Raw genomic sequence first — 27,287 nt, 5'->3', positions numbered from 1 at the left:
CCGTGCCCAGAGCTCAGTGCCGCCTCACCTGTCCTCGCCTCACTTCCGAAGGTCGACGGCCTGCCCGGCTCCAGCTGGCCGGGCAGGGGGGGCAGGAAGGCTGCTCCACACAGCCTGGTTGGAGAAGCGCCCAGGCAGGGAGAGGGAGAGACAGAAAGAGCGAGAGAGAGAGAGAGCCAAGAGGGCGACAGCACCGGCAGAGCTTAGTTCAGCCTCCTCTGCAGAAAGGGCCAAAAGCAGTGCAGCCTCCCTTAGGACAGTGTTTCCCAAACTTGACAATTTTAAGGCATGTGGACTTCAACTCCCAGAATTCCACAGCCAGCGTTGCTGGCTGTGGAATTCTGGGAGTTGAAATCCTCATGCCTTAAAACTGTCAAGTTTGGGAAACACTCCCTTAGGAGATGCTCGACAGAAACGAATCCGGCACTGCAACGGCCCCCAGCTCAAAGCCGTGCGGAGACGGATAGAGGAGCGGTGTCTCGGTTCTTAAGACCATCGGAAATATGTGTTTTCCGATGATCGTAGGCGACCCCTGTGAAAGGGTCATTCGACCCCCAAAGGGGTCGCGACCCACAGGTTGAGAACCGCTGCTCCAGATGCTTATGAATTCATACTTATGACCGTTGCTGTGTCTCAAGGTGATGTGATCCCCTTTTGTGACCTTCTGACCAGCAAAATCAATGGGGGGAAGCCAGATTCACTTAACGACCAGGTTACTAACTTATCAACTGCAATGATTCACTTAACAACTGTGGCAAGAATGATAGTAAAAGGGGGCAAAACTCGCTTAACATTGTGGGCTCAATTGCGGTTGTTAAGTCGAGGACTACCCGTCAGGCACTAATTTAAACTTATTTTTCAGAGAATCTTGCCTTTCGCACGAATAAACTAAACCTCCCTCTATTTTTTTAAGCCGCTGAAAAAAGATTTAGAAACAATAAAACTACATTTCTCAGATTTCCCTATTCCAGTGTTTCTCAACCTTGACAATTTTAAGGCATGTGGACTTCAACTCCCAGAATTCTGGGAGTTGAAGTCCACATGCCTTAAAATTGTCAAGGTTGAGCAACACTGCCCTATTCCGACGTGACTATACCGTTCACGTGAAAAGCTCGGGTTGCATCTTGGGCTCCGCCCGCCGCCACCTACTATCGCACCTCTCATTGGTCGTCATCATTGCTTAGTCCCGCCTGCCTCTTCTTGGACCGCCCACTACCCCGCCCCTCTTACGTCATTTACTCCATCCCGGCTTTCCACGTATTGCTACCCACCTGGCGGTGATTACGCCGATGAAGTAATCCCGCCCCTTTCGGACCGCTTATGGCAAGGGTCTCCAATCTTGGCCACTTTTAGACTTGTGACTTCAACTCCCAGAATTCCTCAGCCAGCATGGCTTAGCTTGGAAACCTCTCTTTCCACTCAGCATGCCTGGCTCAGGAATTCTGGGAGTTGAAGTCCGCAAGTCTTAAAGCCGCCAAGGTGGAGGACCCCTGGCCTTCCGCCTCTAGCACATCCTCGAGTCCCCATTGGCCACCTGAGAATCACCACCGCTCTTTCCCATTGGCTTCTTCACGCCCCTTTCTGATTGGCCGGCCGCTCTCCTCCCGGCCGTCCAATCGGGTGTCGAGTTACCTCAGGAGCATTTTCCTCGCTCCGGCTGAGGCGGCGGCTGAGGCGTCAGAAGCCAAAGCGGCGATGATGGCGAGCCGGCGCGGGGCGGCTTGGCGGCCGTGGCTGCAGCTCCTTCTGCTGCTCTCGTGGCGGTGCGGCGCGGCCCGGGCGGCGGCGCACATCAAGAAGGCGGAGGCCGCCTCGTCGTCGCCTTCTTCTTTTTCCTCCTCGGAGGCCCCGCGCTACTTGGACGAGGCCGAGCTGGGCGAGACGCTGAGGCGGCTGGCGGAGGAAGAGGCCCCGCGCGGCCTGGCGCGCCGCTTCTCCATCGGCCGCTCCAGCGAAGGGCGCGAGCTGTGGGTGCTGCGCCTCAGCGACGGCCTGCCGGAGGGCGGCGGCGGCGGCGGCGGGCCTCCCCTCGCGGGCCGCCCTCAGGTGAAGCTGGTGGCCAACATGCACGGCGACGAGACGCTGGGCCGCGCGCTGCTGGTGCGCCTGGCCCGCGAGCTGGTGGCGGGCTGGGCCCGCGGGGAGCCCCGGGCGCGCCGCCTGCTCGGCGCCACCGACCTCTTCCTCCTGCCCAGCCTCAACCCGGACGGCTTCGCGCACGCCCGCGAGGGGGACTGCCAGGGCCACGGCGGGCGGGAGAACGGGCGCGGCTTCGACCTCAACCGCAGCTTCCCCGACCAGTTCGGAGCAGCAGGCGGCGGCCCCCCGCCGGACCCGGCCGCCGTGCCCGAAGTGCGGGCGCTGATGGAGTGGATGCGGCGCAACCGGTGAGGCGGCGCACGTGGGGGGCGGGGCCGGGGGCGCGAGGGGCGGGGCCTGCCGGCTCTAGGCTTTGAAGGGCCGCCGGGTTCCTCGTTGTGGCCCCGCCCCTCCCCGCACGTCTATACAGACCGAGATACAGCTTTCGTAGCTTTTTTTTACGGGTACAGGTATGCAGGTCTTGGCGTATTCGTAAGGTGACCAACTTTTTTTTACAATGAAAAGGAGGACACAAATAAATTGAAGAAAAAAAATATCCTAAATTAAAAGCATTTTATTCATTGCAACAATAATACAGACAACTTGCATGTGCAAAGTTTGCCAGCCGGGTGTTTTGGCGCGCTCGGCAGCAATTCCTATTGGCTTTCGAAAGCCAGTAGTGCAGTGGTTCTCCACCTGTGGGTCGGGACCCCGTTTGCAGAATGGGACTTTTGGCGGGCTCAGCAGGGCAGAGACAGCCTGGGCAATTCCTATTGGCTTTGGAAAGCCAATCGAATTAGACTCTATTCAAGAGAGTCTCTTCTATTGGCTTTCAAAAGCCAATAGAATAAAAGGGAGGAGCACAGCTAAGGAAAAGGGGGGGAAAATGGTGGACTGCATTGTTTGGCGACCCCCGTGAAATGGTTGTTCGACCCCAAATGGGGTCCCGACCCACAGGTTGAGAACCACTGATTTAGGGCATTCCCTCTTTTTCATTGTGAGGTTGCATAGCTTTCAAGTATCCATTGAAGTCTCTGCAAATTGGTTTTGCTGCTGATGATTCAAACCCAACTACTTTGGTAGAAAAAAATAAATACTTTTTATCTCCAAACTGCTGGGATTTTGATTAGTGACATTCTGTTTTGTTTTGCTTTGTTTTTTTAAAAAAATACAGATTTGTGCTTTCTGGGAACTTTCATGGGGGAACTGTTGTTGCAAGCTATCCATTTGATGACTCAAAGTTGCACAAGTCCTCTGGAATCTACAGTAAATCTGCTGATGATGAGGTTTTCAAATACCTGGCCAAAGCCTACGCATCGAACCACCCAATCATGAGAACGGGCACCCCAAATTGTCCTGGGGAAGAGAATGAAACTTTCAAAGATGGCATCACCAATGGAGCTCAGTGGTATGATGTGGAAGGTAGGTTGAATTGATCGCCAGCTAATTGATTGGAGCCTTTGGCTGTAGAGCAGCATAGATATGTTAGAGATAAACTGCCGTATATGCTACTGAAAAGAGAGTAGCCTAGCAACAAGATCTATGTTGGCTATTGATTCTGCTGGTTTAAATGTCATTGTCGTATAGTAAACCATCAGGTTTAAGTAGCATGGAGCACATGTTAAGCTGAAGTACTTGTGTATGGCTTGTTTGGGCATATTGCAACTGGTTAAGGCAGTGGTGGCAAACCTATGGCACGGGTGGCAAACCTATGCCAGAGGCGGCACTTGGAGCCCTCTCTGTGGGCACATGTGCCATTGCCCCAGCCTCGCCTCCCCCCACGACCCCCTCCTCACCAGCAGCCCCCCTGGAGGATTCGCCCCTGAGCGTGGCCCACGCAGAGCAGCGCAGCCAGGGACATGGCAACCAGGCAGTGTAGACAAGACTCTGCCCTCACGCCCCATCACGCACAGTTGATGCTGCAGGGCGCGGGCAGAGGGCGTGGCCACCATGGCGCTGCTGGGCTGCCTGGGCGATCTGCGGTGGGCCCTGGAGGCGGTGAGTGGCCCTGCGGGCAGGCAGGGTAGGGGATGGTGTGGGGGTGGAGCAGGGGCACGGCAGGGGGGGTGGGGCCAGTTTTGGGGCATTCGGTCTCTGAAAGGTTCGCCATCACTGGGTTAAGGTATTCCCCCACACATACACACTCACCCACAAAGCTAGAAGAATGCTATACGTTCCATGTGATGGATGCAGCTGCTCTTATTCTAACTAATATGGGATAGAGGTTGTCAGTCAAGTAACCAGGCCCTGTGGCATGTAGGCTTTATGAGTAGCAACCAGCACTTCAAATTGTGCTCAGAAGTAAACCATCAAACCAGTGCAACTTGTGAAGCAGAAGTATTATGTGGGCATATTGAGTAATACCCACCCCTGCACTTAGCACCAGTTGAAGTTTCTAGGGGGATATCTTCAAGAGTAGCCCTATATAGAGTGTGCTGCAGTAGTCAAGCTGCGAACTGACCAGGGATGAGTGATGGTCTGAAGGTCGCTTTGATCCAACAGTGAAACTGTCAATAATGATGATGATGATGATGATGTTGGAAGGGACCTTGGAGGCCACCTAGTCCAACCCCCTGCTCAGGCAGGAAACCCTATACCATTTCAGACAAATGGCTGTCCAGTCTCTTCTTAAAAATTTGCAGTGTTGGAGCATTCACAACTTCTGGAGGCAGGTTGTTACACAATATCTGCCTAGGTCAGGGGTAGGCAATCTTGGCACTTTTATGACTCGTGGACTTCAAGTCCCAGAATTCCTGAGCCAGCCCTGCTGAGGGGAAAGGGAGAGGTTTCCAAGCTGAGCCATGCTGACTCAGGAATTCTGGGAGTTGAAGTCCACGAGTCATAAAGGGGGCCATAGTTTCCCCCATGCTGGCTCAGGAATTCTGGGAGTTGAAGTCCAAGAGTCATGAAGGGGGCCATAGTTCCCCCATGCTGGCTGAAGAATTCTGGGAGTTGAAGTTCACAAGTCATAAAAGAGCCAAGGTTGCCTACCCCTGGCCTAGGTGATTAGATCCTGCCGGATTGGCACACTTCCAGTTCCTTCAATTAAATAATGTTATCTATTGGAACCCTGGAAATATGCCTTCTGTAGTAGAACCTAAAGAATGAGGTCCCCCCCCCCAAGAACTAGATGACCCCCACTCTGGTGTTGCTTGTAAGAACCATGAATTCCTGATTATTCATCCAGGCCTTTCACAAGACCCAGGCTTCTGCAGCATTAATTATGAAATACTCAACTTCTAGGAAAGATTGCAAAAGCACGTTAAAGAGCAGGTGAACAAGGAGAATATTATCTTCCAATCTTACGAGTAGTAAGGTTTCTTTATGAAGAAAAGTAGATATCTTTTGGCATTTAACACAGTAGAAAAAAATTACAAAATCTGTTGTGCTGATGTCTGTTTGTGATCTGCTTTTGGTTTTGCTGTTAATTGAACAAAGGATCGCAAATACTCTAGGTTATGCCAGTGGTTAGCTTTGGTATAGCAGCTGTTGACCTAATTGTACAACTACGTTCAGTTAGTTAAAATTATTTGTGATCCTGAAAATACATTCAGTATCACAAAGAATAACTAAAATCTAACCAAAATATTGTTTAAAATATCTGTACTGGATTTTTGTGTGTGACTGATTTCTTATACAATAGACATTTCTAACATCACCAATACCTGGTTTCTTGATTTACAATTCTGCAGTTGGTTGTGTTGTCTTTATCAGGGTGGATGCTTGATCATTTTCTATTGAAGTTTAAATATTATAATTATTTTACATTTTCTAAGATGCCTAGAAGTGGTAGCTTTAATTTAGATAGCCTACACATTTGATTAAACTAAAAATGTTCGAAAAAGAAATTGGATGGAATTAAATATGACTTGTTGCTAAGCGTATAGGATTTAGAGTCTCTTTATATTATTTTTTAAATTACAGTATGTTGGGTTAAAGAAGCTTGCAATTTTTTTTTTAATTCTAATTAAATCCTCTAGATTGGAGGTCCCCAATCTTTCTTGGTTAGTAGCCCAGAAGGAAAGGAAGGGGCAGGCGCCTGTACGTGCGCACACACGTGAACGGAGTTGCACATACGTGCCGCAAACAGGGCCACGAGCACGTGCATGATGCAAACGGGGTCGTGAGCATATGTGCAATGCTCACGGCAACACTAGCACCCACAACCCTCACGACAACGCTAGCGCCTACGTCAGTGATGGCGAACCTTTTAGAGACCGAGTGCCCAAACTGCAACCCAAAACCCACATGCATCGTCGGGTGCCAGGTGGGTGTGGCCCATTGGATGGGTGTGGCCCATTGGGTGGGCGTGGCTGCAGTGGTAACAGCAGACTGGGTGGGACTAAAAAGTTCAATCAATCAATTCCAACTTTGCAAGATCTTTTTTTTTCCCGCGAGAAGTTGAAATTGACTGATTGATTGATTGAACTTTTTTTTTGTACACAACGGCGGAGGCCTAAAGCGAAAAGGTTTTATAAAACCCAGCTGAAGGCCTAGGACTGGGGCGACGGTGCATGTGCCCACCCATGCCATAGGTTCACCACCACTGGCCTAAGTGATCCTCAGCGGCACTAGCATATGGGGGGGCTGAGTGCATGTACAAACCCACGCTCACTGGCCAGCCACTTGGTAAGGACCTCTGTTCTAGATCTAACTATTCTGATTTCTTTTTCAATAATTTCATCTAAACTAGCGATAAACAGATTAAACAACCACATTTCTAAGTCCAATTATCAAAATAAAATTAGTTCATTGTTATCAATGGAAGAGAATAGTATTTTGAAGCCATGGATTATGCCTATTCATAGTTTTATATAAGGACTTCATTAATTTTGTCATTATTAAGATAGGTGTCAGATCTAATGAGAAAAAAACTTTTTATTCTAATAAAATTAATAATTTAATTTAGTCAGCAGATTTTGGCACTGACCAAATGTCTTCTTTAAATAAAGCCATTTCTTCTTTTTATCATCGATCAATATCTTTTTGTCCTGTTAAATAGCCTCCATTTCTGTCTCTATCTTCTCATAGTGAACACACCCAAATATTGGAATAAGATACGATCTTGATTATATTTACAAGGACTGCTAGGTTTAATGAACTGTACAAGGAAATAGAATGAGTAAATAGTTGTAAAACTTAAAAACTATTACTCAGCTCAAACCAGGATATCCTGAAGAAGCATTTTTTTAAATATTTACAGATACCTCTATTAGTAGAAGATTATGAATTGTAGATTAATTCTTTGCTATCCTATAACAGGAAAACGCATGTTTTATATATAGCAAGCAGTGTGATGCCCTCCAGGTATTTGAAGTAAAAATCCCACACAGCCCTCATCACTTATCATAAGGCTGCTAATGGAAAACATTTTTTTTAGTATGCTGCTATAATTCACAACATCTGACAATTAACAACATTAAAATATCACAAACCTAAAACTCATAAAACACCATTCTTGGAGGGCACCAGTGGGTCACCCCTGCTATATTTTATGGCAGCGGTGATAATAATTGAAACAAATGTTAGCTTCTGGATTTCAGTTTGTGTTTGTCTTTTCCTTCTATCTTCATTTCTTGTACAATGCCTTCTTAAATTGTAGTTCTTTTTAAAAATGCATATCGCAGAGACCAGCTACAGTATTCCCAACTGTATTTCCTAGGTCTTCAATCCTGCTTTTTATGCTTCACAGCATTTATTGCGTAAACCTTCCTGCAATCTGTTTCTTTCTCGTTAAAATAATAATAATGTGAAAAACTGGCGCTGCTCGCTTTTATAAGCACATCTGTAAATAGCTGTGAACTTCAAAACTTGTGTGTTTGCTTAAGAGAAAATATTAGCACCGTAGTCTTTACGGCAGGGCTTTTCAACCAGTGGTACGGGCACCACCTGTGGTACATTGGCACCTGGCAGGAGGTACGCAAGCATCCTAGAAAAGTGGTAGCGGGAGAGGGGAATGGACTGAACCGACACAAGCCTGAGCGAGAGATGGCTGGAGCTGCAAGGCTGTCAGGGCTCAGCGGAAGCGCCAGAATCAGCGCCAGGCTCCAGCTGGAGCTCGGGGCTGATCCTGGTGCTTCTGCTGAGCCCAGAAGAAGTGCCGATCAGCTGGAACGTTGTGGCCTCTCCAGGGTCTTGTGATTTACACTCAGATGCTTGGCAACCAATTCATATTTATGACGGTCACAGTGTCCCAGGGTCATGTGAAGTGACCAAAACCTGCTGCAACCACCCAGCAGACAGGGGGAATAAAAACCAAACACCCCCCCCCACTCCACCCCTGCTGCCAATCCTTAACAGAAATGCTCACAGCAATGAAAACCTCGGACAGGAGGAAGAGCGCAGCCGGGCGGGCAGGCAGGAGTCTTGCTCGGCTGTGCCTTGGGGAGCACTTTTTTCAGTGCCATTGCAACTTCGAACAGTCGCTGTTGTAAGTCGAGGACTACCTGTACTTTATCACTTTTTCCCTTTTTTTTGTCATCAAGTTTTTGACACCTTGCTAGGCGACTGGTGGTCCTCGGATGTTGCCATATCCTAAAAGTGGTACAATGGGTGAAAAGGTTGAAAAGCCCTGCTTTACGGTCCCTCTTTAAATTCTTTAGACAGTTTCCCATGTTAACATAAAGCTAATTATCTACTTAGAAAATTCTCGCGGCTGCCCATCTTAGAGACATGAATTCTGACAGCCTAACCATAGAACATAGAAATAATACAATGAAACCTCTACCACCTAGACAAAAGACACAACACTCGTCGCACAATAACCCAGCCACACCTATATTAAGCTCATCTAGCATTCTGGCTCGGTTTTAATCATGCCTTTTGGAAAACCAGGAGATTTGGGACCTTCTAGATCTCAGGGGGAAGACTTCCATACAGCAGGTGCTGCAGCAGACAAGGCATGACTCCTTGATCCCCAGAGTCTTGACATTGTTATCGGATGGGATGAGGACTTCAGCCACCTTAGGGATATGTGGTCTCACAAGTAAATTGGCCCAGCGCCCATTCCAGCACTTTCAGTAGCATTTGGAAGCCTACTGAGAACCAGCGCAGCTTGTGTAACAGCCATCGAACTTGGGCAAAACTGCCTCTGGTGTTTAAAAAAAATCCCAATTTTGATGCATCTGCTGTTGATTTCTAAACCAATCAGACCCCTCACATCCTGGACATAATCTGTTTCAACTTCTCCCCTCGGGACTCCGCTATAGGGCATTGCATGCCAAAACAACTAGACACAAAGACAGTTGTTTTTTTTCCCCCTGTGCCATCACTCTGCTGAACACTTCATTCCCACCGCCTTTGGCCTAAAAAATTTACCCATGTAATAGGCTGTATTGCTACCGGTATTATCTTTGTCATTCTCATTTTGTAAGTAACAGCAAGAGATAACGTTGCAATTACAGAATACTGTAATCTCATTTCTCACCTTTTCTCATCCTTCCAACTAGCTTCTCCTATTGGTAGTTTACGATTTATCACTTGTTTGTATCTTATGATTAAAGATTGTTACTATGATTGATGATCTGTGACCTATCACTTTGTTGTATATGTGTACAGTGAGAGCTTATGCACTGGAGACACATTCCTTGTATGTCCAATCACACTTGGACAATAAAGGTATTCTGTTCTATTTCTATTCTATTCTTATTTTAATTCTATTCTATTCTAAACTTTAATTACTTTTCAAGGACAGTTGTATGTTGAACACATTGCAATAATCCAATTGGGAAGTGACTAGGGCATGGCGAATTGTCAGTAGGGCCTATAGGAAAACGTGCAGTTGGCACACAAATATGTACAACAAGCTGGCACCTGCTCTTCAAACAAGCTTTGAGTCTAGAAGGACTACCAAATTCGGGGGGGGGGGGGCACTACTCCTTTGAGAATTAAAGATGAAACTAGATTTAGGAGACCTGAAAAGCCAAAGCCACTCCATCTTGAGTTGCAGTCTGTTCCTGCCCATCTAGACTCTCACCGCCTGAATAAGCATCTCAGTTGTTTCATTTACCTGACCAGAGGTAAAACTGTATAACTGAGTATTATCAGCTGATCTCTCACTCTGTGCTGTTAGATCAGTGGTTCTCAACCTGTGGGTCGGGACCCCATTTGGGGTCAAACGACCATTTCACGGGGGTCGCCAAACAACGCAGTCCGCCATTTTTTCCCCCTTTTCCTTAGCTGTGCTACTCCCTTTTATTCTATTGGCTTTTGAAAGCCAATAGAATAGGACTCTCTTGAATAGAGTCTAATTCTATTGGCTTTCAAAAGCCAATAGGAATTGTCCAGGCTGTCTCTGCCCTGCTGAGCCCGCCAAAAGTCCCCTTCTGCAAACAATGCTGCACCAGTTGAGTAGTCCTCGACTTACGACCGGTTGAGTAGTCCTCGACTTACGACAGGTTGGGGGGTCGCGGCATTAAAAAGGTTGAGAACCACTGTGTTAGATGACCTTGTCCATCGTTTTCATTTTAATGTTAAATAGAAGTGGAGAGAAACTGATGCCAAGACGAATTACCACAAAATAGTGCACCCACCAGCACTCCTAATACCACGACCTCTGGAATGAGGTTTCCCCGACCCTGCCCTGGCTTTTCACCTGAACGTTTATTGAGGGAGAGTAAAGACTCTGCTTCCTTCCTCCCCATTTTGTTATCTTTGCCATTATTATTTTTTTACTGGCTATTAATGTAAGTCTCATGCTTTAGTATTATGAGTCTCCCAAACCCGTTTGGGAATCTGGCAGCATACAGATTTGATAAATAAAATCAGTGTTATCAAAAGCCCCCCCCCCCGAGATCCAGGAGGGCAAGGATGGATGCACCACCCCCCTCCTTGTTTCCCAAAGGTCCTCTACAAGTGACTCAGCACTAAATCTGGCATGAACCCCAACCAAAAAGGGTCCAGATCATCTGCTTCCTCAAAAACCATCGCAAATTGCGGTCACATGACCGTGGGATGCTGCAAACCTCTTTTGCAGCAAATATAAGTATTCTGTAATTGCAACGTTATCCCTTGCTGTTACTTACAAAATATACTAATTATTTCCATTATCTAGATTTTTTTTCCCTAATCGTCAAAACCACAAAGTGCTTTTTTTTTTCAAGCAGAAAATCTACAAAAGGTTTCCAGTCAGTCATAAACATACTGCCTTTTCTCTGATCAAAGAAGTCACTTTAGCCACCTGTGCAAATTCCATCATTTTCACCGACTATTCCTGTATTGTGGGCAGCGTAATACTTTTCCACTTTTGAGCATATAGTAATCCCACCATGGGCCTTCTATAAAAACAGAGTTCTGTGACTGTTTTCTAGCTGTTTGTCCATTAAAAGTTACAGCACTGTTGTAACTGCGAATGGTTGCTAAATGAGGTGGTCGCCAAACGAGCACTACCCATGTTTTTTCACGTATTTTTGAGGTGCCACGAACAAAGATTTGCTATATGACTTACTAGGGCAAGAGTAAATTTCATATTTGTCTAGTGTGCACCTTCATCTATTTCTCTTTTTGCTGCTGAATTTGGTACTCCTGGTTTGAAATCTGGAAAGGTTATTTTGTTAATCCTAAGAGCTAATGTCATGTTAAATTAGCATTGGAATAGGGACAACTTGTTTTCAAGTTCTGATTCACTTTCTTTGGGATTTTGGACAGGTACAATCTTGTACAACTTAACCTACTTAATAGGAGTAGAATAATGATAAAAATGAGGAGAGGCATGCAGTCCACTATTAGTTTTCCAAATAAGAGTTTAAATCTACAATCCCACCTTCTTTAGATTTAGTGAAGGAGGAAAATTATATCAATGTGGTACTTTGATTAGGGGACTGGAGGCTAAAACATACAAGGAACGGTTGGTGGAATTGAGTATGTCTAGTTTAGTGAAGAGAAGGACGAGGGGGGACAGGATAGCAGACTTCCAGTATCTCAGGGGCTGCCCCAAAGAAGAGGCAGTCAAGCTGTTCTCCAAAGCGCCTGAAGGCAGGACCAATGGAAACTCATCAAGGAGAGAAGCAACCTAGAACTAAGGAGAAACTTCCTGACAATGAGAACCAATGGAACAACCTGCCTCCAGAAGCAGTGGATGCTCCAACATTGGAAATTTTTAAGAAGAGACTGGACAGTATTTGTCTGAAATGGTATAGGGCAGTGATGGTGAACCTTTTAGAGACCGAGTGCCCAAACTGCAACCCAAAACCCACTTATGTATCATCGGGTGCCGGGTGGGCGTGGCCCATTGGGTGGGCATGGCTGTGGTGGTAATGGCAGACTGGGTGGGACTAAAAAGTTCGATCAATCAATTCCAACTTTGCGAGATCTTTCCCCCCCCCCGCGAGAAGTTGAAATTGATTGATTGAACCCCTTTTTTTTTTGCATACAGCTGCGGAGGCCTAAAGTGAAAAGGTTTTATAAAACTCAGCTGAAGGCCTAGAACTGGGGTGACAGCATACGTGCCCACAGAGAGGGCTCTGAGTGCCACTTGTGGCACGCGTGCCATAGGTTCGCCACCACGGGTATAGGGTTTCCTGCCTGAGCAGGGGGTTGGACTTGGTGACCTCCAAGGTCTCTTCCAACATTATTATTATTATCGATCATCGCACAGTCAGCCAGATGTTCAGACTGGATTTGGCATTTTGTCTACCTATCGAGTCCTTACCCAGGACCTGGGATAGGCAGATGTGGATGTTTGATGGTATTACAGGTATCGTCGCAGGATGGAAGCAGTTCCTAATAAGGCCGCCTTTTGCAATTGACTAATAGCGAATTTGTCAATGCCAATGGTGTTCAAGTGGTGCTCCAGTTGTTTTGGGATTGCACCCAAGGAGCCTATGACTATTGGTACTACCCTTGCTTGCTTTTGCCACAGTCTTTCTATTTCTATTTGTAGGTCTTTGTATTTTGTTATCTTCTCCAGTTCTTTCTCTTCTATTCTGCTGTCTCCAGGCACTGCCACGTCCACTATCCAGACTTTTTTGTCTTTCTTATCAACAATTGTTAAGTCTGGGGTGTTATGTTGCAGGTGCTTGTCTGTTTGAATTCTGAAGTCCCAGAGCAGTTTAATTTTATCATTTTTCTATGACTTTCTCTATTTTATGATCCCACCAGTTTTTGCTTACAGGCAAATGATATTTTTTGCAGATCTTCCAATGCACCATTGTTGCTACTTTGTCATGTCGCTGCTTGTAATCAGTCTGTGCAATCTTCTTGCAACAGCTTACCAAGTGGTCCACTGTTTCTTCAGCTTCTTTGCATAGGCGGCACTTACTGTCTGTTGCTGTCTTCTCAATTTGACTTTGTATGCATTTGTCCTTAAGGCTTGGTCTTGTGCAGCCAGAATTAATCCCTCGGTCTCTTTCTTCAATTTTCCTGCTCTTAGCCATTGCCAGGTTTTATTATTATCTGCTTTCCCAGCTATTTTTTTCATGTATTGGCCATGTAGTGCTTTGTCTTCCCATGCCTCTATTCTGTTCTTCATTTGGTCTTTCTTGTAGGCCAGTTTGGTCTCTCCAGTAGTTAGTAAGCCTTCCTGATATACTAATTTCAGTGCATCTTCATCATTGTTCTTCAGATATTCTTCCAAAGCCATTTTTTCTTCTTCAACCATCTGATGTACTTGTAGCATTCCACGCCCACCTATTTGCCTTGGTAGATAAAGTCTATCAATGTCACTGCGTGGATGAAGGGCGTGATTCATTGTCATTATTTTTCTGGTCTGCCTATCCATTGCTTTTAGTTCTGCTTGAGTCCAGTCCACTATTCCAGCTGTGTACCTAATGACTGGGATTGCCCAGGTGTTGATTGCCTTTATGGTATTTCCTCCATTGAGTTTGGATTTTAAGATCTTCTTCACTCTCTTGATGTATTCACCTCTAATCTTTTTCTTGACTTCAGTGTGCTTGATGTTGTCAGCTTGAAGGATACCCAAGTAAGTATTTGTAGTACTCTTCCTCATCCAGACTCTTAATGTTATTTTCGTGGGGCATCTTGATTCCTTCAGTTTTCACTACTTTTCCTTGTTTGATAGTAAGTGTGGCACATTTGTCCAAGCCAAACTCCATAACAATATCTTGGCTATATATACGGACAGTGTTGAGCAGCGATTCTATTTCAGATGATGTTTTTCCATACAGCTTCAGATCATCCATATAAAGGAGGTGGGATAGTCTGGCAGATGTTTTTGATGTTTGATAGCCATGTCCTGAGTTATTCAGTATTGTTGACAGAGGAAACAGTGCAATAACAAATAGTAATGGTGATAATGAATCTCCTTGAAATATTCCTCTCTTGATATTAACCTCTCCCAGCTTTCTCACCATTGATCTGCAACTGTGTCTTCCATTGTGCCATCGATTTTTGCACAAATTTTCTGATGTTTCTACTTACTCCTGTTATTTCTAGGCACTTGATTATCCAATCATGTGGCAGAGAGTCAAATGCCTTTTTGTAGTCAATCCATGCCACATTCAGGTTGGTCTTCCTTCTCTTGCAGTTTTCCAAGATCATTTTGTCTATTAGGAGTTGATCTTTTGTTCCTCTGCTATTGGGGCGGTTTCCTTTCTGCTCAGGTGGAAAGAGATTGTTTTCAACTAGATGCTGTTGTACTGCATCAGCTACCACACCAGTTAGTAATTTGAAAGTTGTTGGTAAGCAGGTAATTGGCCTGTAGTTACCTGGTGTTGCCCCTCTTGCTGGATTTTTCATTATTAGGTAGGTTTTCCCAGTTGTTAGCCACTTTTCAATTTCTCCTCCTTGTAGTATATTGTTGAATTGCTTGGCAATGAGTGGGTGTATAACAGTTAGATGTTTCAACCAAAACCCATGCAGTTCATCTTCACCTGGTGCTGACCAATTTTTGATTTTCTTTGCTCTTTTTTCTACCATTTTTGTTGTTATTACTAGTTCTTTCATTTCAACTTCTGTTTTATTTGCATCCACTTCTTTTAACCAAGCTGCATCCTTGTTGTATTTCTTTGGGTTATCCCATACCTGCTTCCAGAATTGCACTGTTTCTTCCTTGTCAGGTACTGACTGATTCCTTGCAGTTTCTCCATTGATGGATTGGTAGAACGTTTCTGATTGGATTGAAATTGGAGGTTCTGCCTATAGTTGCAATTCGAGCTTCATATCTACTGATTTTCCTGGCTATAGCTGTTATTTGTTGCTTTATTATTTCCAGTGCTTCCTTGATCTTCCTTGTTTCTAAGTGGTATTTCTTGATTAGGTATTCTTTGGTCTTCTTGTTCTTCAGCTTCTTTTCTTTCATCTGTTCTAGCTTGCTTGCATGTGATCTTAACTTGCTGATCTTATTTTCTAGTCTAACCTTCCATTTTTGTGGTGCACTGTTTGTTTGTTTTTCTTTTTGTTGATTTTACATCCCAGGTATTCTGTTATAACTGCAGCTGTGCTGTACATTAGTTGGTTTGTTTCTTGCAGTGAATTGGTGCTTATACTTGCTATTGCAGTATTTGCATCTTTTAATGCTTGTGCTAGCTGTTTCTTTGAACAAGCTTCAATGCAGGCAGCCTTATTCTGTTGTTTTTGTGCTGTTCTAGATGCTCAGTTATTCTTTGTTTCAATTCTTTTATTTCTTTAGTTAGAGGGTTTTGTTCTTCCTGAGGAAGAGGTGCCTGGTTTCCAATGAGAACAGTTGTATATCTCTACTGGATTCTTCACTGCCAACTCCCCCTGGTTTGCCTCTACATTCTGAATTACTTCTTGTAAGGCTTTGATTTCTTTGCCCTGGGTAAACCTTTGCAGTTCGTCTATTCTGTTTCTGTAAATACTTTATTTCGTGTTATAATCGCGTTGATCTGCTAGTCTCTGTTCTGTTATTTCTGATTCTGGATGTTGTTCTTTCCAGAATTGGTGCATTCGTTTTAGATATCCTCGTCTTGTTGGACTTGATCTGTAGTAACAGATCATTATTTCTTTGTTTTCCATCACTGTGTATCTGCGACGGGTAACACCTTTTCTTCCAGTAGTTCTGCAGCTGCTGGCCCTGGTTGCTCAGCCAACAGTCCTGAGTCCTGTAACCCATTTTTCACCAGATATCCAGGAACTCCAATATCTAGTGCGGACCGTGTTAACCCGGGCGACGTCCGAGCCGGTATGGCATTCTGAAATTTACGTCTCACCATATTTTTTATGGGAGAGACACTCTTTGTCTGACTCCTCTGATGAGACCTGTCCAGTATGGTTGAACCTCTGGCATAGCTCTCATCTTCCTATTATTATTATTATTATTATTATTATTATTATTATTATTATTATTATTATTATTATTATTATCGATCATTGCACAGTCAGCCAGATGTTCAGACTGGATTTGGCATTTTGTCTACCTATCGAGTCCTTACCCAGGACCTGGGATAGGCAGATGTGGATGTTGGATGGTATTACAGATATCGTCGCAGGATGGAAGCAGTTCCTAATAAGGCCGCCTTTTGCAATTGACTAATAGCGAATTTGTCAATGCCAATGGTGTTCAAGTGGTGCTCCAGTTGTTTTGGGATTGCACCCAAGGAGCCTATGACTATTGGTACTACCCTTGCTTGCTTTTGCACAGTCTTTCTATTTGTAGGTCTTTGTATTTTGTTATCTTCTCCAGTTCTTTCTCTTCTATTCTGCTATCTCCAGGCTATTATTATTATTATTATTATTATTAAAATACATTTAAATTAACATACATATTTAAATATCAATATGGTAGACTTGAAAGGTTAGGCCTATTGTAAGCATCAAGTGTTGACCTACTGAAGAATAAAAAGACAAAAGGGGTATAATAAAATGCCTCAGACATAATGAAAAATCGGGGCTCCTGTATATTAGCACGTTAAGGTTTTTTTGTAAACATGAATGCGTATGACAAATAGAGAGGTTGCACGATCTCAAAGTTATCAATTATTGTTTTTAAAGTAGCAGATATCTTTCCGATTTTTCCCCTCCTCAATGGGGGAACATTTTTTCTTTGAAAGTTGTAACTTTTTTTTCTAGTTTGCACAAACGGGTTTTTCAGGCTACTGAAAAATGCTCGTTTGAAATGTTGTGAAGAGAGTCGGTTGATAACAAAAGATTGTTCTTTGCTTAATTATTTCACTTATTCTTTCTTTAAATTCCTTAGGTGGAATGCAAGATTATAACTATCTTTGGGCTAACTGCTTTGAGGTCACCTTTGAAATTTCCTGCTGCAAATATCCACCAGCTGCTCAGCTTGAGCAAGAATGGCTGAATAACCGGGAATCTTTGCTCGTTTTTATTGAAAAAGTAAGATTTGACTTTTAACTCTCTTCTTGGCTATATTAGCAAACAATCCTTGTATATTTGAGTCTGTCTTTGTTCTGGAAAATGAAAAGACTTCATTCATCTCTGTCAAGGCTTTCTTCGCCTGTAGATTTTGAATATGCTTCTTGTTTGTCAGCTCCCCTCTGCCTTAATCCCCTTTGACTCATAAATTGGACCAAACATAGCATTTAATGTTGGTATGATTGTTTTATGACCCACATAAAGCTTAGCATTGTTCATACCAAATAAATAACAGAAAATGTAATTGTGGTACACCAAATTATTTAAACAGAGTATTTAAACAGAAAGACGTATCAGTGATCCGTGTTTGAATTTTTTTTTTGTTTCGTATCACAAAAAGACGTTGGTTTAGAGAAATACGCTAAACTGTAATAATAATTGTGTCTAATTTTAGCAGTTTTGTAACTCCAGTTAATTGTACCCTGTTTATTATGAATGGTTAAGCCGTAATCAGATCTGTGTTCATCAGATCTTTGTCTCAATTTCTTATCACTGATAACGCATTTAACAATTACCCAACGAAGCAGGGCATAAGTAAATTAATTTTTTTCCCCTCGCTCAAGTTCCTTTCCTTTCATTTGCCCAGAGTAAATGTCAGGGTTAAAAGTGTCCCAAGCAAACCCCACCCCGTAGTTCATCCGGTCAGTTCAACAGGCCAATCCCCAGGTGTTAAGTCCGTTGTGGGAAAGAGGAGATAACACCAGGCTGCCTCAGGGCTGCAGCAATGTTTTGTTGGCTCTTTGCACCTTCCCTTGCAAATGTGGAGATAACCCAGTTGCTGGAGGGCCATTCCTTTCTTCTCCCCCCCCCCCCTTTCTAGCTGACATCAAGGAAAGAGATAATTTACAGAGGAAGTATGCAGAAACAGCAAAGTGTTACAATGTAGCGATTAATAATAATAATACAAATTTTATTGTCACTTATTATAGAGGAAACCAAGGCAATAACCCGCAATGCTTTCTCCCCCCCCCCCTCCAGGAGCATGGCAGAACCCAGAATTGTAGAGAGAATAGAATTTGAGTTAAATAAAGGAAAGACCCCTTAGAACAGACATGTCAAACACAAGGCCCGGGGGCCAGATGCGGCCCGCAAAGCCATCCTGGAAACAGGGAACGGCCCCCGCTGCCTTGGCCCTGGCCCAGGCCGGCCGAGAGCCAATGTACAATTTTGTGGTGGCCATCTATGCTGAAACGCATTCAGTCTTAGCTCCACAAGGCCGTCTGGAAACAGCGAGGAACCAGCCCCTGCCACGTCGCCCCCGCCCCCTGGGTGCATGCTAGGGAGGTGTCACTCTTTGTGAGGAATGAAGAAATGGACCATGCCTTGGCGCTTACCCTGGTCCCACCCCCTTCTGCCAGAGACCCTCAGATCTGTCCCACTCCTGCCCAGACCCCCACAGGCACCCTTGACGCGAATGATGTAGAGCTGGCCATGCCCACCCAGTAGGCCACACCCACTCCATCCATGCCCACCCAGTAGGCCGCACCCACGCTGGCCACACACCCCCGCCCCCCCAAGGGAAACCGCAATGCTGATGTGGCCCTCAATGAAATTGAATTTGACACCCTGCCTTAGAATATGGGTTCTGACAGTAAAGTTGGTTCTTCACAAGCTTTATCCAGTATCCCTTATATTCTCTAAATTCCCTCAGATTTTTCACCATAGCTGTGTGTGCTCAGAAATATTCAAGTATCCTCAAAAAATACTTTATCTCAAGAGTCACACATAGCTCTTTCAAAATGACCTCCTGTTCTGATCTCTCTTTCATATCTAAAGTCAACACTGGCAATATTCACATGTCGTATTCCTTGTATTCAGCTACTGATTATTAGAGTCAAGTATATGCAAACTCTACCTTTCAAGGTATGAATAAAGAATGGCTGAGCAGAGACCCAACTACTGACTGTACAGACATGTTTTATTAAGCCATTTCATGTTTTTACAGTTTAGGTTATTGTGTCCTAGTCCCAGAAACTTCCATCACTTGGATGGCTGTAAATCACAGTCCGTATCCTTCTGGGGATGGGAGCTAATCTATGCAATCTGTGGTTCAGGGTGTGGTCCAGATCTTGACTAAAGGATTACCTCTGGTTAAGGAGTCATTTGTCCTTTCTGAATGTAGCACAGAGTGCTGGCAAAGTTGAGCTGCTCCTATATCGGCAGCAGTATTGATAATTTCCTTTTTTCAATCATTATAACTTCATAGTTATAATTTAATTTAATTTAATAACAGAGGGGCTAACGCAAAAATTAGCTTTCATCCAGCCTGCACTTGTCATTTTGCTGTTGTGCGTATGCTAAAATCCTCCCGAAAGTTGCAGCCTGGCAATCACCACAGAGGTTACTGAAATATCAGTTAAAACAGGAACAGATCATGGTTTGTCACTGTTATCACCATTACTCAGAGAATTAGTCACTCTGTCACACACTTGAGAGCAACACTCAGTTTCTAAACCTGTTGCCTGAAATCCTTTTGGCATGGAAATAGTTTTCCTTCATCTAAGTTCCCTGAGGAGAAGGTCTTTATCTTTAAACCAAATGGCTTAAGGCACGTATTGCAGCAGCAGATGAAACCTGCCTAAACTTGTTCCGATAATTCACTCTGCCAGGGTATTGGTCATGTATACAATCTCTTTCCCTTTTTCATCTCTTACTGAAACATTGAGACCTGTGCATAAAACGCACTAAAGTCTAAAAAGATGATACTTTATCCTGAAGCAATCTTTTGCTCCCTCTTCCACAGTTTTCACTCCTGTTGCCTACTCTGTTAGCTGAATATTTCCATAAATGCCTTTTCATTTAAATTTAAAGAGAGCCAGTTTGGTTTAGTGCACAGGTCGGCAACCTGTGGCTCCGGAGCTGCATGCAGCTCTTTGAGTCTCCCGCTGTGGCTCCCAGCCTCCTCTGCCATTTGCAGAGAGAGACAGAGAGAGGCAATTGCGATTCCCTGTTTCTCTCTCTCTCTCTCTCTCTCTCTCTGTGTGTGTGTTTGTGATTTTGTGTGTGTGTGTGTAAAAGAGAGTACACTCACAAGTGTTCTCCGAGGAGCTGAAAAGCTTTTCGGGCGGAGCTCCTCCCTTTGCTGCGTCTCTGCAAGAAGCAGGAAGGGCAGGAGAGAGCTAGCTAGCCCAGCTATGCTGGCTCAGGAATTCTGGGAGTTGAAGTCCATGAGTCATAAAAGAGCCAGGGTTGCCTACCCCTGAGCTTGTTGGAGAACAGCTTGAAGCCAGCTTGCCAGGTGAGCAGCAGATAGGAGAGGGGGGGGGGAGAGAAAGAGAGAGAGAGAGAGAGGAAAGAAAGAGAGAGAAAGAAAGAAAGAGAGTGGGGGAAGAGGACTGGCAGAGACATCTAAAATGAAGATAACACTGCATATATCCTTTTTTACCTGTCTGTGTATGTATACACACACACAGACACACACACAGACAGACACAAACATATAATAAAGGTAAAAAAAGGATATATGCAATGTTATCTTCATTTTAGATATCAAAAGGGTTTTGTGGCTCTCGGTGTTTTGTTTTCGGTGGGAAACGGGTCCAAGCGGCTCTTTGAGTGTTTTGGGTTGCCTACCCCTGGTTTAGTGGTTAAAGGTGCTGGCATAGAAACCAGGAGATTGGGAGTTCTAGTCCTGATATGGATAAAAGGCAACTGGGTGACTTTATGCCCTCTCTCTCAGCCCAATTCATCTCATAGGGTTGTTGTTGTTGTTGTTGTGGGGGGAAAAAAGGAGAAATATCAAACTTGTATACTACCCATCTTGCCAGAGGCGGCTTTTTATGCATGTTTGCCACTTTGAGTTACTTAGAAAGAAATAAAGGTGGGATAAAAACTTAATAAATAAATAAATGGCATAGTATTGTATATTTCCCATGAGGACTCTGTTGATGCTTGCAGGCCATGTCCTCATAAATCAATAGTTGGCTTACATAAAACGCAGCAATTGGCCATAAATTTATTGACACCTTCCTCAGTCTTCTAGCTGTGGAGGAAATTCTTTCACTTTACTCAGTGAGCTTTTTAATACATACTCTGTTTCAAGCTCTTTTATGAAATGGAAACAAGATACTGTATATCCAATACCAGCAAAATATAAAACGAGAACCCATCATTAGGTAGTTATGTCACATCAAAGGAGAAACGACAGGATGAAGAAAGACAACTGCTGAATATGAAATCCATAGAAAGTAGCATAATATTAAATAACACATATTTTAATGTAACATTCCCTTTTATGCTTGCCAGTTTTCCACATTAATTTCTATTGAAGTTCCTGTCCATAGCCACGGCAATAAAATAAGGATGCGCTTTGCGTACCTTCTTGAACATAATTTTATATTCTAAAGCCATATGAATTCACCAGCTGTTTTGAGTGAAGCAGTGCGCAAAAATGGCATGTTTTTCTGTAAAATTGGACCGAGTTGATTCATCTTTCGTTTTTACAAGCATGACTCAGAAACACACAGCTGTCCTCTTGTTTTTCTTGGCATATTGGTTTTGAAAGACCGCCTGTGTTCTCTTTCAGTAGCTACGGCAGAAACAGTCCCCTAGTTACAGCAAAAGAAATCAGCAGAGCTGATAAAATCTATAGCAGCTTCACCAGTTTCATTTCATCTAATGTTCGTTCCAAGAGATGTTCGTTCTTTCTGGTGATGTTACCTCGCTGCTCTAGATGTGTAAAAGTTGTGCTGTTCTTTGCCAATTTTTCCTTGTTCTATCCCAGCGGTGGCGAAACTATGGCACAGGTGCCAGAGGCGGCACTCAGAGCCCTCTCTGTGGGCACGCGCACCATCGCCCCAGTCCTAGGCCTTCAGCTGGGTTTTATAAAACCTTTTTGCTTTAGGCCTCCGCCGCCGTGGGCAAAAAAAAAAAAAAAGGTTCAATCAATCAGTCAATTTCAACTTCTTGCGGGGGGGAAAAAAAAGGTCTTGCAAAGTTGGAATTGATTGATTGAACTTTTTAGTCCCACCCAGCCTTCCGTTACCACTGTAGCCACGCCCACCCAATGGGCCACACCCACCCAATGGGCCACACCCACCCGGCACCCGACGATGCGTAAGTGGGTTTAGGGTTGCAGTTTGGGCACTCAGTCTCTAAAAGGTTTGCCATCACTGATCTATCCCTTTATTTCATTTTGATTTTTATGTACAAACTTAACAGCACCCTGTAACTTTCCGAGGATGAGAGAAAAAAAGAACATTGCACAGGTCGCTTAGCATGAAATTAATAAGTTACTGAATATGAGAGGAATAATGTAGCCTCATGATACTAAAAAAATTTTTTTACAAAGTGTTCTGGATCTAATTCTCATTTATTTAATACAGGTACACATTGGAATTAAAGGATTTGTGAGAGATTTGGTCACTGGGGCTGCCTTGGAAAATGCAACCATTGCGGTGGCCGGGATTGCTCACAACATTACAACTGGACAGTTCGGTGACTATTACAGATTGTTGGTGCCTGGAACCTATAATATCACAGCTTCTGTCACGGGGTAAAGTATATGGAGCAGGCATAGACATGTTGGTTATCCTTGGCATAGCTTCTTCTAGTAGGGAGCTGCTTTATAGCAATAGCACTTAGACTTATATACCGCTTCGCAGTCCTTTACAGACCTCTCTAAGTGGTTTACAGAGTCAGCCTATTTGCCCCCAACAATCTGGGTCCTCATTTTACCGACCTCAGAAGGATGGAAGGCTGAATCAACCTGGAGCCAGTCGGGATTGAACTTCCTAGCTGTGGGCAGAGTCAGCCTGCAATGCGGCACTCTAACCACTGCAGCATCACGGCTTCCTTCCCTCCCTCCCTCTTTTTTTAAAGTGCTTAGCTTTAAAAATGCTATATATACAGTGAGGAAACACAATACTGTTGTGTTTCATACTAATACTAATATATCATAAGCTCCCTTGTATCCTATTAATCTTCTTAAGTGTATCTAGTTCTATGAGGCAATCTTTTTACTGTATTTTTATTTAAAGTTTGTTTTGATAGGGACAATCTCTTTATGGTCACATGTGTGTGAAATGAAGCCTTTCTTGGTATCACTTAGTTCTGATGTCTTGAAGCCATCATTCTCCTGGTACATTACCCAGCCGTGCCTTTCCCACGAGGGAACAAGGATGGTTGGATGAAACCAGGTTTTGAGGATAGGATAGGCCTTGCCAATATGGGGAGGAGATATTTTATCTCTTCGTGCTTGGTCTGCTCTGTGCCTTTCCAAACTGGAAAGAGTAAATTAAAATTAATCTAGTGCTTAGAGATAACATTTCCATTGGGAGTTCGCAAAATGTTTTTAATTAAAATACATTTAAGTATGAAATGTCTCAAATAAAAAACTGCTTTGAATAATTTTGTGAGCATTTCACATATAGACAAACATCCAAAATGATTAAAGCAGCCTGTTTCAAGCTGGGCAAAAACTGTTTAATCCTCAACATTTTGTGTTTGCTGTGATTCAGCTTAAAGCCTTTCTCCCCCCCCACCACCACTCTCTTGTATTGGGAGCTCTTACCATTGCCCACTCGCAGAGAGGACTTGCTTTAAACTATTCTAGGTACCTAATGCAGGCCTTCCATATAGAAGTCAAGTGCTATCTGTGGGATGATGAGGCATATTTGCCTCCATCCTGTAATGTTGTCTGATCCTAAAGGTAAATAGTAATCTAGTCCTTGAAACAATTTAATAGAATAACAAGAGTTGGAAGGGACCTTGGAGGTCTTCTAGTCCAACTCCCTGCTCAAGCAGGAGACCCTAAACCAGGGGTAGGCAACCTTGGCTCTTTTATGACTTGTGGACTTCAACTCCCAGAATTCCACAAGTCATAAAAGAGCCAAGGTTGCCTACCCTTGCCCTAAACCATTCCAGACAAGTGACTATCCAGTCTCTTCTTAAAAACCTCCAGTGTTGGAGCATTCACAACTTCTGGAGGCAAGGAGTTCCCCTGGTTAATTGTTCTGTCAGGAAATTCCTCCTTAGTTCCAGGTTGCTTTTCTTCTTGATTAGTTTTCATCTGTTACTTCTTGTCCTGCCTTCAGGTGTTTTGGAGAACAGGTTGACCCCAATGTCTGCATGTAGGAATGGGATTAAAGTAAACTTGATTAGGGTCAGCCTAAAAGCAAATTGTTCCCCCTTTTCCCCCACCAGTTACCTGCCAGTCACCACAGAGAACATCGAGGTGAAGGAAGAAAATGCAACTGTGGTGGACTTTTCCTTGCATCCCGCCGTCACAGGGGTGACTTCCAGCCCTACCACCAAGGAAGTGCTGATAACTGCCAACAACTCTCTTGCCGACGCAGCAACTACCACTGCTGTCAACAGATCAAACACTGCTCGCCAGGTGATCCAGCCGGATGATTTTCGCCATCACCACTTCCCTGATATGGGTATCTTTCTGAGGAAATACGCCACTGAGTACCCCAACATTACCCGACTCTACTCGGTAGGCAAGTCTGTGGAACAAAGGGAGTTGTACGCGATGGAGATATCAGATAACCCAGGCATTCACGAAGCAGGTAATCTCCCATTACATATTTTTGTTGCATGTTCTAGATCAGGGGTCCCCAATCCCCGGTCCGTGGACCAATACTGGGCCCGGCATGCTAGCAACCCGGTCTGCAGAAAAAAAGCAAAGCCCCATCGACGGGATGCAGGCAGCATGCAAAACCACACATTCTCCAGTCTGTGGAAAAACCTTTCTCCATAGAACTGGTCCCTCATGCCCAAAAGGTTGGGGACCTCTGATTTAGATTCTAGTATTTTGAAAAAATGGGAAAACATTTCTCCCTAGTTTTATGGATTTTGAATAGGTTCTGTTAACTGAGTTACCGTTTTTCAAAGGTCGAAAGACTAATGTCCTGTAATCTCTCCTCATAAATGAGTTGGTCCAATTTTAATTATTTTTTTAAAATATATTTGCTTTGAAATAGCCAATTTTAATTGCAGTGATCAGGGCCAACTACATGCAATAATTATTGTAGTGATACTGTTGTAGAGTATTATGATTTTGACGGTTTTAATTCTGCTCCTGTAATTAGCAGGTGGAGAGGAATTTTTCACAGTTCTTCATTGCATATTTTTGTTTTTACTACATTACGTTTTTAATATGTTTTTCTACCGAGTTAATTTTGTAAGTGGGATAGGAGAGTAACAACATTTGAAATGTTTCTTTTGCAAGCCTGAGGAAGAACTTCCTGAAGTAACAAAATGTCTAAATGCTGATGGACTTCTAAGTTTAAAATAATCATTTTTTAAGGCAAGGTTAATTGAATTTTAGTTGTATCTTTAGTTTAAATGTTGAAGTTTCTTCAATAATTTCAAATGTTGTTTTTACTAAAGAGTCTTGTTTAGGCCAAATGAGTTTTATTTCCTAAGGTTTGTGTCCATTATAAGTTCTGTTAACATTCTAGACCACGGGTCGGCAACCTGCGGCTCCAGAGCCACATGTGGCTCTTTGAGCCTTCTCCTGTGGCTCCCAGCCTCCTCTGCCATTTGCAGAGACAGAGAGAGGCACTTGTGCTTCCCTTCTCTCTCTCTCTCTCTCTCTCTCTCTCTCTCTCTCTCTCTCTCTCTCTCTCTCTCTCTCTGTGTGTGTGTGTGTGTGTGTAAAAAAGAGTGGCCTCATGCTGTTCCAACAAACTTATTGGGCAGGTCTCCTCCGTTTGCTGCGTCTCTGTAGGAAGCAGGAAGGGCAGGAGAGAGCCAGCCCAATAATGTATGTCAGCTTGTTGGAGAACAGCCTGAAGCCAGCTTGCCAGATGAGCAGAAGATCGGAGAGAGAGAGAGACAGCAGAAAGAGAGAGAGAGAGAGAGAGAGGGAGAGAGAGAGGAAAGAGTGGGAGAGGAAAGAGAGAAACAGAGAGGGAGAGGAAAGGGAAAGAGAGGGGAAAGAGAAAGAAAGAGAGAGGGAGGGAGAGGAAAGAGAGAAAGAGAGAGAGAGAACTCAGCACAGCAGCTTCAATTTCTTTTTAATTAAACTCTTCAAGGTCCCCACCCCTTGTGTGCGCACAAGTTTTGCGGCTCCCAGTGTTTTCTTTTCTCTGGGAAACAGGTCCCAGTGGCTCTTTGAGGGTTTAAGGTTGCAGACCCCTGTTCTAGACCATTTGTTAAAATAAAGCAAAAAGCAGTTTTATTACTTTTGTTAACTGCAAAATATTACAATTCCAAAGCTTTAGATATGTATGTATTTATAAGGTACTTATTTATAAATCGGAATGTTGTCTAATTGTCTTGAATAGCTTGTGGCATGAGCAGAGCTTGGATTCATTGGTGGATGGCAGATGGTGTTTTTCAGTTCATGTTTAGAAACTAAACAGGGAGCGAGAGAACTGAAATCTCCCTCCCTCCTTGTATGTTCATGTTGGCATGTGTGCTTTGATCTACCTCAGCTTCTACACGTGATCATATATAGACAGGCTGCTAAATGCATCGGCTAAACTGCGCGTCTCTGTTCCCCATCCAGGTGAACCGGAATTCAAGTATATTGCCAACATGCATGGCAACGAAGTCGTGGGACGGGAACTGCTCCTCAATCTCATAGAGTACCTCTGCAAGAACTACGGAACGGATCCCGAAGTGACTGACTTGATCCAAAATGTTCGGATACATATCATGCCATCCATGAACCCCGATGGCTACGAAAAATCTGTAGAAGGTAGCCTTGCGTGCCAACTTTTTTCTGACACGTCTAGTAAAAGGCGTTGGGCAAGGAAGGGTGGCGGTTTCATAAGGCAAACTGCTCCAGCTTTTTCTCATGTGCGACTCAACTTTAGCCGTAATGTACGTAAAGAGGCCTCTCTCTTTTCTGTGTTTTAGCCCAGAATTTCTTCTTTTCCTTGACTCATCTCTGTTCCTGTTTCCTAACTTTTCTCCATTGTACTTCATTTACCTCATATTACAGAAGTAAGGACTTTATCGAG

At 44.0% G+C, this 27,287-nt stretch overlaps 2 protein-coding genes across 2 annotated transcripts in view; one reads left to right on the top strand and one right to left on the bottom strand.

The window, feature by feature from the left end:
* The window catches only part of TMIGD1 (transmembrane and immunoglobulin domain containing 1), a 32,082-nt gene extending 30,348 nt beyond the window's left edge, over positions 1 to 1,734 (bottom strand). The window contains exon 1 of the mRNA XM_039367073.1: positions 1,633 to 1,734. The gene's annotated coding sequence lies outside the window, so the exon portion shown is untranslated. The remainder of the gene's footprint in view (positions 1 to 1,632) is intronic.
* On the top strand, positions 1,634 to 27,287 carry LOC120318914 (carboxypeptidase D-like). Its single transcript, XM_039367072.1, has 6 exons — positions 1,634 to 2,387; positions 3,254 to 3,501; positions 17,192 to 17,334; positions 22,698 to 22,867; positions 24,517 to 24,884; positions 26,831 to 27,287. The coding sequence occupies exons 1-6, from the start codon at positions 1,696 to 1,698 to the stop codon at positions 27,181 to 27,183; spliced, it is 1,974 nt and encodes a 657-aa protein (XP_039223006.1). The 5' UTR covers positions 1,634 to 1,695; the 3' UTR covers positions 27,184 to 27,287.

Source organism: Crotalus tigris, unplaced genomic scaffold (genome assembly GCF_016545835.1).
Source record: "Crotalus tigris isolate CLP2741 ecotype Arizona unplaced genomic scaffold, ASM1654583v1 scf7180000020533.82205, whole genome shotgun sequence".
Classification (NCBI taxonomy): domain Eukaryota; kingdom Metazoa; phylum Chordata; class Lepidosauria; order Squamata; family Viperidae; genus Crotalus; species Crotalus tigris.
The sequence above is the reverse complement of the archived record's forward strand: the minus strand, read 5'-3'. Positions and strand labels throughout refer to the sequence as shown.